This window comes from Saccopteryx leptura, chromosome 2 (assembly GCF_036850995.1).
Source record: "Saccopteryx leptura isolate mSacLep1 chromosome 2, mSacLep1_pri_phased_curated, whole genome shotgun sequence".
NCBI classification, from domain to species: Eukaryota; Metazoa; Chordata; class Mammalia; order Chiroptera; family Emballonuridae; genus Saccopteryx; species Saccopteryx leptura.
In genome coordinates, this window is record NC_089504.1 from 335,447,041 (window position 1) to 335,461,381 (window position 14,341).

Here is a 14,341-nt window from a genome sequence, read left to right on the forward strand (position 1 = left end):
CCATCTTGGTGCTTTCCCTGGGCTCTCTCTGGGGGCTGGGCTTGTTCTATTGTAATAGAGGGGACTGGCCTGGGAGAAAGCCCCTGACTGAGGGGTGGAGAGGTTACCTGCTGGCTGTGGGGCTTCTTGGAGTCCCCAGAATAGCTGCTTCTATCTGTTTTGCATCCAGATCCTGGAAGCTGTCACAATGCCCTCCATGGGGCTTAGGTGGGGTAGGGTGGGCTTGCTTCCTGGGGCTTCCTAAGGCCAGTTTTCCCTGAGCCTTCTCTTCTTTCCATTGGTTTGGTAGCAGGTGTTTCTTCCTCTTGCATGTCAAGGTGGAGGCCGTTAGAGGGCAGCAGGCACCGTGGTATCAAATGGGCTGCAGCTTTGGCACTTGTGCTCGGGGGCTTGTGAATGGCTAGAGCTTGGTCTGGCTTGGAAGGGCTATGCTGCCTTCTGAGATTACACTGGTGGGTGGTGCTCTGAGCACCTCTTCACCTCTTTATCCTCCAGTTCAGGGAAAGGGATGCTGCCTCGGAACAGCATCTGGGGCTTTGTCTTCATCTTCCTTCAGGATGTGAAGGGGCCCAGGCTGCTCCCAGCAGTGAGGAAGCTCTGGTGGGTGGGTGGGTACATGGAGGCACAGGCGTGTGGGTGGTGTTAGGCTCCTTATGATCCCAGCAGGTGGCATCCCTACCAAGCAGGAAGCAGGTTCTGAGTGAAGGAAGCTAGTTTCCAGACTGTGTAGGCGGGCAGGCATGAGGGCATCTGGCCGTGTCTTACAGAAGTTCTTTCACTCTGAGAAGGTGGCAAGCCAGGTTTCCTGTAACCCTACTCAGGGCTGCCTACAGGCGGGGAGCTCTAGGTGTGTCAGCACGTGGGCCTCATTGAGCAGGGTCTGTTACCTCCTCAGAGCTTCCAGTATTTTCTAGGGTGTGTGTGTGTGTGTGTGTGTGTGTGTGTGTGTGTGTGTGTGTGAGTGTGTGAGTGAATGTCTTTGGAGGTCTTTCGGTGTGTATGTGTGTCAGTGCAGTTACATTCATAAACATACTCCTCTGAGACTGTGTGTGTGTTTGTGTTCCTGAGCCTGAATGCGGTTGTGTTTTCCTGCTTGCTCATCCTCACACGCCCCCACCCTCACAGCCCCTTCCCATGGGCCTGTGGGCTCAGTTGATGACTGTTTGCTAACACGCTGTTTTTCTTTGCATGCTGCATGCTGGTCCTTTGCCTTACAGAAGCTGCTGAAGGTAAAACCTTGTTTCTTGTTAGCTTTCCCTAATTGCCGTGATTAGACATATGTCAGCTGAGGCACGCTGTCTGTGTGGGCTGCTCCCTTTCCTCTTGAGGCTTTTTCATATCCCCACTGGTGGGCCACGGGTGGGTATTTGTGGCCTCCGCAGGCAGATGCCTGGAGGTAAGAGGGAGGGGGCATAATATGTCCCCCAAGGCACAGGTGGATCTCAGTGCTCATCATCAGTGGGCTGGCTCGCCCTCTGACAGCATTTCCCCAAGTTGGCAGCCCCGTAGCCGGGCCCTCTAAAAGGATGTTCGAGGTTGACAGGATGCCCTCTGGTGGCAGCAGTGTGGTGTTACTTCCTCTTTTAGGATCTGCTCATTCCCTCCACCCTCAAGGGACATAGGAAGCTGGCAGCTGCTGGCTGTCCTTATTCTGCCTGAGGCCCTCTGGTGTCATCATGGCTGATTTCGCCTCTGGAAGATGCCCACTTCCCAGTCCTATGGGAACAGGGAGCCAAAGGGCATAATGGTCTTCAAATGGCCTAAGGAAGAAGACCCAAGATACCAGATTGCTTTTTCTACCCCGTAGCTGGGCGCAAGCAGTTTGCCCGCCATGAGTGGGCCCAGAAAGCTGCGTACCTGTTGGGTTGCAGCCTGGAGGAGCTCTCTTCGTCCATCTTCAAGCACCAGCACAAGGGTGGCACCCTGCAACGCTCTACCTCTTTCCGCCAGGGCCCTGAGGAGAGCAGCCTGGGAGATGGTCCAGGTACTCTGAGCCCCTTGGCTGGTGAATGTGAGTGGGGGGCTTCCTCCAGGGCTCATTGCTCTCTGCTATGGGGAGATGGCTGGGGTGAATAGGGTTTCCATCGGGGGGGAAAGGAAGCCCCGAGACCTCTGCTGACTTGGACCTGGGTCGGTAGGGAGCATACCCAGATGGGGATCCCAGGGAGCAGGAGGTAGAACTGGTGCTCTTGCCCCACAGGCCCCAAACTGAGTGCACTGGAGTGCTTAGAGGGCATGGCGTCTGGCCTGTACAGCGAGCTCTTCACCCTTCTTGTCTCTCTGGTGAACAGGTGAGTGCCAAGCAGGAGGGCCCAGGAGCTCTGTGACTTTCTGCCTTGACGAAGGTGGAGTTGATGACTCTGTGCTTGTATGACTGCTGAGGCAGAGCCGTCTTCCACCAGCAGAGGGCTCATTGTGCTTGTAGGCTGAGGCAGGCACGCCTTCCCCACCAGGGTCTCGGGCACATGCGCAGGAATGGGAACTCGGCGGGGGGCACAGCTGGGCTGCCTGGGCACCAGGGGCAGAACAGTGGGGCCTGTCCAGCGGTACTGTCCTAGCCAGCTCTGACCCAGGCTCTCCCTGTGAAGGGCTCTCAAGTCCAGCCAGCACTCACTCTGCTCTATGATGATTGTGGATACTCCGGGCTTCCAGAACCCTGAACAGGGTGGGGCGGCCCGAGGAGCGTCCTTTGAGGAGCTGTGCCACAACTATGCCCAGGACCGGCTGCAGACGCTCTTCCACGAGCGCACCTTTGTGCAGGAGCTGGAGAGATACAAGGAGGTAGCACTTGACCTTGCCTCTGTCTGTCCACCCAGCCCCCCCCCAAACCTCACCCTGTGGCCTTGGCCCCCTTGGGGAGGGCATCTGTGGATGAGGGAAGGAACCACCTTCCCTGCTGACTGCCCCTTCCCAGCTTTTACTCTCTTGTCACTTCTGTCCACCTGTGCTCTCTGGACGAGGCGTCTTTTCCTGCCCAGGCTACATTCTTATTTGATGGAGAGTTTGCTCTCTGGAAAGCTAAAGGTGCACTCAGGGTCCCTGGGAGCCCTTTCTTGCCCACCTTTAAGGTGCTCCCTAAGCCCTGTGATTGCCACTGTGCAGTTCCCTCTTTCATATGTCAGGCCTGGCCTTCTCTGTCTCCCGATCTGTTAAGATGGTGATTGGTTACTTAGGGCCTTGTCATAAAAGAGTGTCCTGGATGGAACGAGATCTGGAAATCCTACCTCACGTGGAGGTGAGGGATATTGATCCCGGCGAGGATATTTATCAGGGATGAGAGAAGATTCAGAAGAAAAATGACAGTTGTCTTCAAGTGTCTCAAGGATGTGTGTGAAATCGAAAGGCTTACTCTGCATAGCCTAATCAATGGATGTAAATAACAAATATGTGACTTCAGCTCAGTTTAAAAGGAGGTTAGAAGAATTTTAACTGTCCAAAGGTACAGAGGTGCCCTGGACGGTGGTGAGCATTTGTCACACTCCTGTGTAGGACAGATGGTCAGGCTTACTGACTCCAGTGTCCCCTCCCGGTCTGCTCATAGCACTGTGCCCCACACATGGCTCTGTGCTCACTAACACTCTGCCTTCCTTCCTAGGAGGGCATCGAGCTGGCATTTGACGACTTGGAGCCGGCCACAGATGATTCTGTTGCTGCTGTGGACCAAGCCTCCCATCAGTCCCTGGTAGGAATCCCAGTGAAGCCCTGGGCTTTCCTGTTCCTCTTCCTCACTACAGCCCTCCCCGTATGAGCTGATGTCATTGGTGCCAATGGGGACTGAGGGGGCCCAGCAATCAGGCACGGACACCAAGTACTTCAGAGCTATGGGCCCTGCCCTTCAGCCCTCGGCCGCTCTGGCCAGGAAGGTGGCACTTTCTTCTGCCCTGGTGCAGTGGGGGCCTCAGCTCCTGGGTGTCTGAGCCAGACAGGAAGGTGTACCTCTTCCCTTACCAGCGGGGGCTCAGGCCCTGTCCTGTGCCTGGCTGAGCCTCAGGTGTATCTGCCAGGAACCCTGCAGGGTATCTCCTCCTAGGTGGCGAGGGCCTGGCTGGACCCAGCGGACATAGTCATTCCCTCCTGTTGTCCCTAAGAAGAAGACTGATGTAGTCTGGCAGAGTGGGGTTAGGAGGCAGCATTGCAACAGGGCAACAATGCCCCGCGCTACACACATGCACCAAAGGCCATGTGGATATGAGCTCTCGCCCCTCGGGGATGGGCTTTGTCGCCCTTGGGACGAGTGTCTTGGACACCGTGCTGCCTGGGGACTGGCTGGACTGATGAGCTCTTGGTATTTGGTGATTGTCTTCCATTAGGGAAGTTACGTAAGGCGTTTTATTGGTCTGACATTTTTGCTAGGCTGCTGATCTCCCTCCTCTGCTTTGAGTCCTATCTCCCACTCCTTCCCCCTCTCTTCCTTCCTTGTGGAAAGGCCCTGTTGGGCTAGCAAGGGGGGGGGGGCCCTGAGGAGAGTGAATGTCCCCCTGGGACAAATGCTTCAAGTGCCCAGTATCCACATCTCCTCAGGGAAGCTGGCTCTTTTCCCGGTAACACCTGGGCTCCCCATGGTGCCCTCCCTCCAGCGCCTTCGCCATTCCCAGGAGGCCTGAGGAAGTCAGTCAGACAGTGTGTGTGGATGGGGCTTGGCCGTCCTTTCCCTTCTTCGCTCTCCCTAGCTGATGAGGTAGCACCCCTGGGGAGGAGGGCCCCTCCGTGCCCAGCCTGCAACTCCCCAGCTGATGGCTTTGTTGCTCGTCCCTGCTAGCAGCTCTAGCCACTCTGGAACCTTAGTTGTTCATCAGTCCTTGGCCACTTCTTAGTAATCACACTGACTCCCTTGGGCAGCTACCGGGAGGTGTAGGCAGCTGGGGTCCAAGAGAGGAAAATGGCGTTTCTCTTACTTCTCTTGTCCCCCAGTCCCTAAAGGCCAGGGAAGAATGGGATGTGGAGATGGGGACACCTGGTCTTCAGTCAGCCTAGATCCACCTATTTGGGCTTTCACATCCATTAAGCCACCTGTCTTTCTTATACACTTGGATTTATGGCTCTGCTGAGCCCTCTTGCGTGCTCTCCTCTCAGGGTTCCCAGGCTTAACCCCCCAGCCATCACTTACTGACAGCTTCCATTAGGCCATGCACTGTGCTGTGCTCAGGACCTCACAGATTCTATCTCAGTTAATCTGCCTGGGGGATGATGCCTAGGGAGTAACTGCAGGGGGCTCTCGCGAGCCCTGCAGGCCCCATGTGACCTGCAACAGGACAAGGATGGAGGAGAGCCTTTATCTTTGTTGACTATTTTTTTATTTTACTTTTTTTTAGAGAGGGAGGGGAGAGAGAGAGAGAGAAAGAGTGAGAAGGGGGGGAGCAGAAAGCATCAATTCCCATACGTGCTTTGATCCGGGAAGCCCAGGGTTTCAAACCAGCCACCTCAGCATTCCAGGTCGATGCTTTATCCACTACGCCACCACAGGTCAGGCCAGTCTTTGTTGACAGACCTAGGACAGGAGTCCTAGGAATCACATTTTGCCATGGGCTTCTTTCTGGCTCCCTTTTTTTCTTTACTGCCCACCTGCTCCACAAGGTGTCAGCAGTGAATGGCAGGAGCTACTGTGTATGCGGTGTATGTGTGTGTGTGTACGTGTGCAGCATATCTATAGTGTGTGGTTAGGGCGGGGAACTGGCTCCTTTCCCACGGCCATGTATGCGGTGGATTCCTCTGCTTCTCACAGGTCCGCTCATTGGCCCGCACAGACGAGGCAAGGGGTCTGCTGTGGCTTTTGGAAGAAGAGGCTCTGGTGCCAGGGGCCACTGAGGATGCCCTTCTGGAGCGCCTTTTCTCCTACTATGGCCCCCACGAAGGTGACAAAAAAGGTAGGTGACACCCCTGGAGGGCAGCTCCTCTGCTTCTCTCCAGGGACCCACCTATATGGGTCCAGGTAGCACTGCCTGAGGGCCCGCCGAGTCCCTGGGATTTTTGGCCCTGTGACCTGATGACCTGCATGTTGCTTCTCCCGCCCTCAGGCCAGAGGCCCCTCCTGCGCAGCAGCAAACCACGCCATTTTCTCCTGGGCCACAGCCATGGCACCAACTGGGTAGAATACAATGTGGCTGGCTGGTTGAGCTATGCCAAGCAGAACCCAGCTACCCAGAATGCCCCCCGGCTCCTGCAGGACTCCCAGAAGTAAGAGCACCACTCTATGCCCATGTCCCATTCCCCAAGGCTGTTTTGGGCCCCCTGGTCTCAGAGGCCCCCTTACCAGCAGGATAGATAGCCCCACTTGCTAAGAGGCAATAGGCAAGTCTAGTTGGCCTTGAGGGCATGGGGTAGCCTCCCGGAATAGAGGTGGGGACAGGCATGGTTGTAGGGACCTATAGTTTTAAATTTGACTAACACCTCCACATTCTTCCCAGAAGGCTGGTGTAGCCTTAGAAACCCCTCAGTCATATAATCCTTGCCATCCATTCATTCATTCAACAGATAATTATTGGGCACCTACTCTGTGACAGTAAATAAACCACAAATCCCTGTCCTTGTGGAGTTTATGTTCTGGTGGGGAGGGGTGGGGACAGTAAATGTAATTGTAGATTATATCTCTGTTAGAAGGTGTTGAGTCTCCTGCCACATGGGAGCCCTTTCCACACCTCTGCCCTCCCTAATGATAGAGCACAGATCACCCGCGCTAATTCCTGACTAACCCTCGGCTTCTGTCCACTCTGGTTTTCTCTAGTCACTATTTAGAGATTTCTGTACAGGGGCTTTGTAGAGGGTGGGACATGCAGCCCTAGCCCAGACAGTCCAGGTTCCTGGCCACGGTGGTGCAGGGGCTATTTGGTTTCCTAGGAGCTCAGGAAAGGAATGGCTTCTACTGCTCTGTGAATGTGACTTCTTCCCTCCTTTGTCCTCCCGCCACTGGCAGAAAAATCATCAGCAACCTGTTTCTGGGCCGGGCAGGCAGTGCCACGGTGCTCTCAGGCTCCATTGCAGGCCTGGAAGGTGGCTCTCAGCTGGCACTGCGCCGGGCCACCAGCATGCGGAAGACCTTCACCACAGGCATGGCAGCTGTCAAGAAGAAGTCACTGTGCATCCAGATTAAGCTGCAGGTGGTGAGTCTGTCAGCCCAGGCCCCGGCACCCTTGCTTATGCCTGGCAGGTAGCCTGGGCATTCTGGGCACACTCAAGTCACCCAGTGCCTACTCAGCATCCCACTTCGGCCTGATTGCTCCTGGTGGGGTCTCCTTTCCAGTGCTGCTGCCTGAGTGGTCAATCAGGTGTGGTAGGGGCAGAGTTAACCAGGCTTTGCATGTCCCGGCCAGGGGTGTGGCACCTCTCATCCTGTAAGGAGTGGAGATACTGGCACCAGTCCCTGCTCTCTAGGGTTTGGGCTGGGCCATCAGAGTCCACTGAGGGCTGACCCTTCCCCTTGGCAGGACGCCCTCATTGACACCATCAAGAAGTCAAAGCTGCATTTTGTGCACTGCTTCTTGCCTGTGGCCGAGGGCTGGGCCGGGGAGCCCCGTTCTGCCTCCTCCCGCCGAGTCAGCAGCAGCAGCGAGCTGGACCTGCCTCCAGGAGACCACTGCGAGGCTGGGCTTCTGCAGCTGGACGTGCCACTGCTCCGTGCCCAGCTTCGCGGCTCCCGCCTGCTTGATGCCATGCGCATGTACCGCCAAGGTGAGGCCTCCTTCCCTCTCAACTCCTGCTTTTCTGGAGCTGCCCTGCGCCTCCCCGTCTCTCAGATGGGGCCCATGGGACAAGATGGGCATTGCTCCCCTCCTGTCTCTAACCAGCCCTTAATCTCTTATGCTTCAGAGCCTTCTCTGTGGGGTCTCTTCTTGTCTCTCCGGCCCAGTCTGTTCCTTCCTCTTTCCTTTCTACCCTACTGACTCCTCTCCTCCTTTTCTCCCCTTCATATTCCAATCATCTTCATCCCCCTGGCCCCTCTGCCCCACATGCCCTGTTCCCAGAGCTCTCGCCTGTCCCTCTCCCTGGTTTGGACGGGTCAGCTCTGCCCACAGCAGCAGATGCCCTCGTGGAGCCATCTGCCCAGCAGAGGTCACTACTTCTAAGAGCAGGTGCTAAATCTTTCTGAAGTACTTAAATTCCCCAGGAAGTTCAGACAAAACCCTTTTTACGGACCCATGTGGAGGAGGGCACAGAGAGGGTGAGCAGTAAGAGTAGTTAACGCCTTAGAGCATTTACAGTGCACCAGGCACTATTCTAAAGTCATCACACACATTAACTGATTTAATCCTTGCAACAACCTCATGAAATGTGGGTACTGTTATCATCCCCAGATGAAGAGACTGAGGCTCAGAGAGGTTAAGTGGCTTACCCAAAGTCACACAGCTCATGAGTGGCAGAGTGGGACCCAGGCAGACTGGCTTCCCAGTTCAGGCCTCTCAAGTAGGGTTTTGTTTGCCTGAAAAGTTATGAATTGCCAAGTTTCTGCCCTTTTTTCCATAGCTAGAAGAGCAGGCAGGGTCCCACCCACCCAGAGCCAAGTCCCCTTGAGGCATCCCCATAGGCACTGCCACTTTTCCTCAGCAGCCAAGCCAGGAAACAGACTCCCTGCTCTGCTCGAAATAAATCATCGATCTGTCTCCACGTCTTGATATGGAGTTGGTGTTTATTATTTCAAAACCAGATTGTTACCACTCTGAACCAAAATCAATGTGCTTTACTCAAACAAGCAGATCGATGAGGCCAGCAGTCGCAGCGCCCCCTCCCGCTCAGCCCCCAGCCACCATCGATAGCGCTGATGATTAATTAAGATGCCAGGCGTCCGGACCCGCTATCCTGGCCCATCAATTTAATTGCAATTCAGATACAATCAATAGCTCACTTTGTCTTGGCCCCTCAGTGGCCCCCGCCTCCTGTTTCAATTATCAGGCACATGCATCAGCCTCATCTCCCAGTTGGAGTGTTTCCCAGAGCTAGCGAGGCCGGTGGAGTGGAGGGAGCCCCCGCTGGCTGTCGGGAGCTTGGGTTTGGAGTCCAGTTCTGCCTCCAGTCGCAGCCTTTGTGACCTTGAGCAATCAGTCACTCCACCTCTCAGACCTCAGTTTTCATGTCTGGAAGATGAGCTATATCTGGTCTAAGACCCTTGTTCGGTTTGAAATTCCATAGGAGTGGGTCTCTTGGTCCTCTGTTGTGGGCTCTGGTGTCTTAATGACTCCTAGTAGCCTCCCCACTGGCCACCATCCTGACTTTGCTCCAAACCAGAAGCCATCTCACCCTTGCCCTGCCCTGCCCTCAAGCCCAGACAATAAAGGGATCTCTGTTAGAGGTAACACTCTTTAGGGAGAGATAATCTGCAGGTCTTCTTACATGACCTAGGGCTCAAGGTCAGAATGGGGGTAGGAGGGAGCCCTTTCCCAATGCCCTGCCTCAGCGGACTGAGGAAAAGAAGGGGACATTTTACTGAACAGCCATCAAGTGAGCCAAACTTTCTACATATTTTTTTTATTTCAGCCCCATGACCACCATGTAAGATATGTAGTGGGGCTTCCATTTCAAGTGAGGAAACCGAGGTTCAGAGAGGTCTAGTGATCCGTCCTAGTGATACCAGGAGCCAGGGTCAGGGTTCCACCTCCAAGCTGGTGTTCTTTTCTCTCAGCTACTCTCTGGTGCCCTGTTGTTGTTTTTGTTTTTTTTTTTCCTAAGTCCTCACACAGTGTTCTCTCTGGGATATGACCGAGTTGTAGATTGGAGGGCTAGAAAGCATCTTAGCAGTCATTCCAGGCTTTTACATCCATAGCATTCGTTCTAGGTGGTCAGCCATCCCCCATTTGTACCCCTCACTGACAAGGAACTTGCTTCCTTCTAAAAAAATCTGTTCCCTTTTTATTTTTTTATTTTTTTATTTTTATTTATTTTTTATTATTTATTTATTTTTTTACAGGGACAGAGAGAGAGTCAGAGAGAGGGATAGATAGGGACAGACAGGAACGGAGAGAGATGAGAAGCATCAATTATCAGTTTTTTGTTGCAACACCTTAGTTGTTCATTGATTGCTTTCTCATATGTGCCTTGACTGTGGGTCTACAGCAGACCGAGTGACCCCTTGCTTGAGCCAGCGACCTTGGGTCCAAGCTGGTGAGCTTTTTGCTCAAGCCAGATGAGCCTGTGCTCAAGCTGGCGACCTTGGGGTCTCGAACCTGGGTCCTTCCATATCCCAGTCCAACGCTCTGTCCAACGCTCTATCCACTGTGCCACCGCCTGGTCAGGCTCTGTTCCCTTTTTATTCCACTGTGGGGCAGCCCTAGCTGTCCTCTCGGCCTCCTGTCCCTCGCCCCTGCCTCCTTCCTCTGCACTCTCCTTTCCTGGGCCTGCCTCCACCAAAGGCTGTCCGCCCCAGCCATCTCTTTCCCTTGGCGTGACTGTCCCCGCAAGCTGCCTGGACACCAGTGGCTGTTGGGATGTGTGGGAACGTGTGAGGCGCTGACAGACCAGGCCCTGGTCCTCTCTCTCTCTAGGTTACCCTGATCACATGGTATTTTCTGAGTTCCGCCGCCGCTTTGACGTCCTGGCCCCACACCTGACCAAGAAACATGGGCGCAACTACATCGTGGTGGATGAGAGGCGGGTAGGTCTGGGCCCCAGAGCCCCACCAGACCCCGTTCCTCTGCTCAGACACCTGCGCTGCTGCCCTTCCTTCCCTTGCTCAGGCCCCTGGTTTTGACCCTCCAGGGTCAGAATGGGTGTGTGGCAGTGGGAAGAAGGCAGCCTGGGGAATGCATCGCAGGAATCTGAGAAGAACCACCCTTTTTGGAGGCCCAAAATGGGGGTTGTCTGCTCTCCGGTGAACTAGACAATCCTCCAAGAGCCGCCCAGCTGGCAGATTAGAACTAATATTTTGGTGTGCCACTGGTAGCCCCTGGGCTCCTCAGCCTTGACCTCCATAGCAGGGACTAGATCAGCGGTTCTCAACCTGTGGGTCGTGACCCACAGGTTGAGAACTGCTGGACTAGATCCTGTAGATCAGTGGTCTCCAACCCCCGGGCCGCGGACCAGTACTGGTCTGTGGGCCATTTGGTACTCGTCCGCAGAGAAAGAATAAATAACTTACATTATTTCCGTTTTATTTATATTTAAGTCTGAACGATGTTTCATTTTTAAAAAATGACCAGATTCCCTCTGTTACATCCATCTAAGACTCACTCTTGACACTTGTCTCGGTCACGTGATACTTTTATCCATCCCACCCTAAAGGCCGGTCCGTGAAAATATTTTCTGACATTAAACCAGTCCGTGGCCCAGAAACGGTTGGGGACCACTGCTGTAGAGGAAGCCGTGCCAGGTGAGCCTAGGGCTCCTGGGCCCCGTGTCAGCCTGGATCGGTGAATTCCTGGCTGCTGGCGGGGATGACTCCCTGACATTCCGAGCTGTCACCTTGACCCCCAGAGGCAGCTCCTCAGAGAGCCAGAGGGCGCCTCGAGCAGAGGAATCCCCCTTCATTGTGCTCTGGTCCTAGGCACCCAGCCTGACTCTGGAAGCGTCTCAGACCTTCAAAGGGAAGATACTCTGCAGACCAGGGCAGGCCCCTTCCCCCCTTATTCCCTGAGTCACACACAGACCCACATTCATGGAGGCCTCAGAACCTTCTCTGCATTCTCGCCATCCAGGATCTGCCAGTGTCCTCAGCAAGCTTGGTGTGAATGTAAACGATCTGCCCCACCCTCTTCTCTCTGACCCTTGACCTTCATTCCAGCCTCCCACTCATGACCACACCCAGCACCTGGAAATGCTCCACCTCTGAAATCCTAAATTCCAGCACCGTCTTCTCTGACTTCAGCCTCCTTCCTGAGCAACTCACTCCTCTCTTCCTCTCAGGACACCTGCTCTTTGACTCTATTGACACCTCTCATTTATGGACCCCACTTTATTTTCTCTACTCTGTCCATTCCCTCCTGACGTTACTTCCTTTTCTGCTTGGCCTCGAGGCCCCGGTCTAACCCTCTGGTCACTCAGCCTTCATCACCACCCTCAGCCCTTCTGAGCCTCCCTTAGCACCTGCCCTGCCCAACCTCACCCTGAAGAGCCAGCCTGTGGGCACCTCCTGTGGGCACCTCCTGTGAGCCTCCTCCATTTGGGGCTCCCTAGTTGCTGTGGGAAAGAATGATACAACCATGTGGGCTTGAATTCCTGCAGCTTCATGGTCTCCAGCCCCAACTGGGCCCTTGGGGTGGCCTGGCAAGTTTTCCAGGTGCCCCATCCACACGTAGCCCCACTTTTTTTTTTTCCCTTGCGTGAGAGACAGAGAGAGTCAGAGAGAGGGATAGACAGACAGGAAGGGAGAGAGATGAAAAATATCAATTCTTCGTTGCACTTCCTTAGTTGTTTATTGATTGATTTCTCATATGTGCTTGACTGGGGGGCTACAACAGACTGAGTGACCCCTTGCTCAAGCCAGCAACCTTGGGCTCAAGCTGGTGAGCCTTGCTCAAACCAGATGAGCCCGCGCTCAAGCTGGCAACCTCAGGGTCTCGAACCTGGGTCCTCCACATCCCAGTTCAACGCTGTATCCACTGCGCCACCGCCTGGTCAGGCACGTGGCCCCACTTCTAAGCTCCTTACCTGATACTCTATTCTCCACCCTACTCCTCAAATACTACCCAACCGCGCATTCCGAAGTCTTCTTCCCAGCTGCTGACCTTGCCTCTGAACGCCAACCAAATCCAACGTTCTCCTCTGTCTTTTGCACACTGCTCTTCAGGTGCCTCCTGCCTCCTGTCTGGGTGGGAGAGGCATCCCTCCCTTCACCTGGTCCCTTCCTCCTGTGCTTTGGAACCTGTTCCCTTTGGTCTTCCTGGAGACCTGCTCCATTGGTTGTAACTCTTCTCTCCTGTTTCTTCAGTCTCTCCTTCTCTGCTGGCTCTTTTCTGTCAGTGGAGGAACATCCCACAGACCTTGCTCTCAGAAAGGAGCCTTCTGTTAACCCTCTTTCATGCCAAACTATTGTCTGTCTCTTGCCTGCCCCGTACCTTTAACACTTATTCTCCTCTTGTCTCCCCTCACCTTACCGCCATTCATCCCTCCGCCCACAGCTGCCTGGTTCCCGGGTCCCCAACACCTGGGGATCGGTCTTCCTGTCCCCTTAGTCATGTCATGGTGGCAGAGCTAACAGCACTCTCCCGTGCTTCTTCGCAACATGTGACGCTGTTGACAACTCTGTTCTTTTTGAACTGTTCTCTGCTCGGCTTGTTGCTGCCTCTCCTGGCTTTTCCCTTGTCTCTCTATTCTCTTTCTCAGAACTTCTGAGCTTCACTTCTTCCACTTGCCCCTGAAATAAAAGATCTCTCTTCTTTAAGACTCTCTCCCTAGCCATATGCGTTTCTGTTCTACACCCTCTTTCCGGGCGACCTCATTCACACCCATCACTTCAGTTACAGCATATATATTGACGACTTCTAAATCAATACTTCTAGCGCAGGCCTCTCTCCTGAACTCCGACATGCATGGTTATCTAGCTTATTTGTGGACTTCTGTACCAGTATACCTTTTAGCACCTCAAACTCAGCACCTTCAAACCAAACTGATTATATCACTTCCCCAAACCGACTCCTTCTCTGGTATTCTCTACCTTGGAGAATGGCACCATTATCTATTTAGTTACATAGGTCAGAAACCTCAGTGTGTTAGATTCTTTCCCCTCACCTACCCCTGCCTCATACTGGGCAAGGTTCTATCTCCTTAATATCTATCTCCCACACTTCCCCCTCCTCTCTTCCCTTTGGGTAGGCCCTGGCCTTCTCTCTTGGGGATCATTGCAGTAGCTGCCTAAGGGGGTTTCCGCTCATCCTCTGCCCTTCTACCGGTGATATCTCTTTAGAATGCAAATCTGATCATGTCCCTAACTGAGAGAACCCTCCAGGGGTTCTCCTATCGCACAGATTCCAAGTACTTTGGCTAAGTGCCCACATCCCTAATTGTACCTTAGCGGCCCCCCACTTCCTGCAAGTTATGCTGACTACTTCCCTCAGTGCATTCCGTTGTCCCCTGCTTCCTGTCTTTGCTCATGCTAGTCCCTCTGCCTGAGATGCCCTCACCCCTACTTTGGCTGGCTAATTCTCACTTGTATCTAAAGACAGCACAATCAACACCTCCTCCAGGATGCTTTCCACGGTCCCCTGGCTGACTTAGATGCCTCCTTCTCTGTGTATTTCACTAATTCACTTGTCTCGCAACACCCAAAAGATAGTTTGTTCCTCGGGTGGCCATCCTTTCGTCCTGACTCGAGCCCGGAGCCTGGCCCTGCGGAAGCCCACCGAAAGTACTCGGTGCACAAAAACGGGACTGTCTGGGTGGAGGACAGGGAAGGACTAAGTGACTAGGCGAAGCCCTGCGT

At 54.1% G+C, this 14,341-nt stretch overlaps 1 protein-coding gene across 21 annotated transcripts in view; it reads left to right on the plus strand.

Annotated features, from left to right (window-relative positions):
- Positions 1-14,341, plus strand: part of MYO18A (myosin XVIIIA) — a 97,466-nt gene that overhangs the window by 54,668 nt on the left and 28,457 nt on the right. For 14 of the 21 annotated variants that reach the window (XM_066363636.1, XM_066363637.1, XM_066363620.1 and 11 more), the window contains 9 exons: positions 1,808-1,984; positions 2,201-2,291; positions 2,589-2,781; positions 3,596-3,682; positions 5,723-5,864; positions 6,015-6,174; positions 6,911-7,097; positions 7,422-7,665; positions 10,470-10,579. In XM_066363636.1, coding sequence (XP_066219733.1) covers positions 1,808-1,984; positions 2,201-2,291; positions 2,589-2,781; positions 3,596-3,682; positions 5,723-5,864; positions 6,015-6,174; positions 6,911-7,097; positions 7,422-7,665; positions 10,470-10,579 — 1,391 coding nt within the window. Of the gene's footprint in view, positions 1-1,217; positions 1,230-1,807; positions 1,985-2,200; positions 2,292-2,588; positions 2,782-3,595; positions 3,683-5,722; positions 5,865-6,014; positions 6,175-6,910; positions 7,098-7,421; positions 7,666-10,469; positions 10,580-14,341 lie in introns of all 21 variants that reach the window. The other 7 variants (XM_066363638.1, XM_066363640.1, XM_066363639.1 and 4 more) reach the window with 1 other exon arrangement.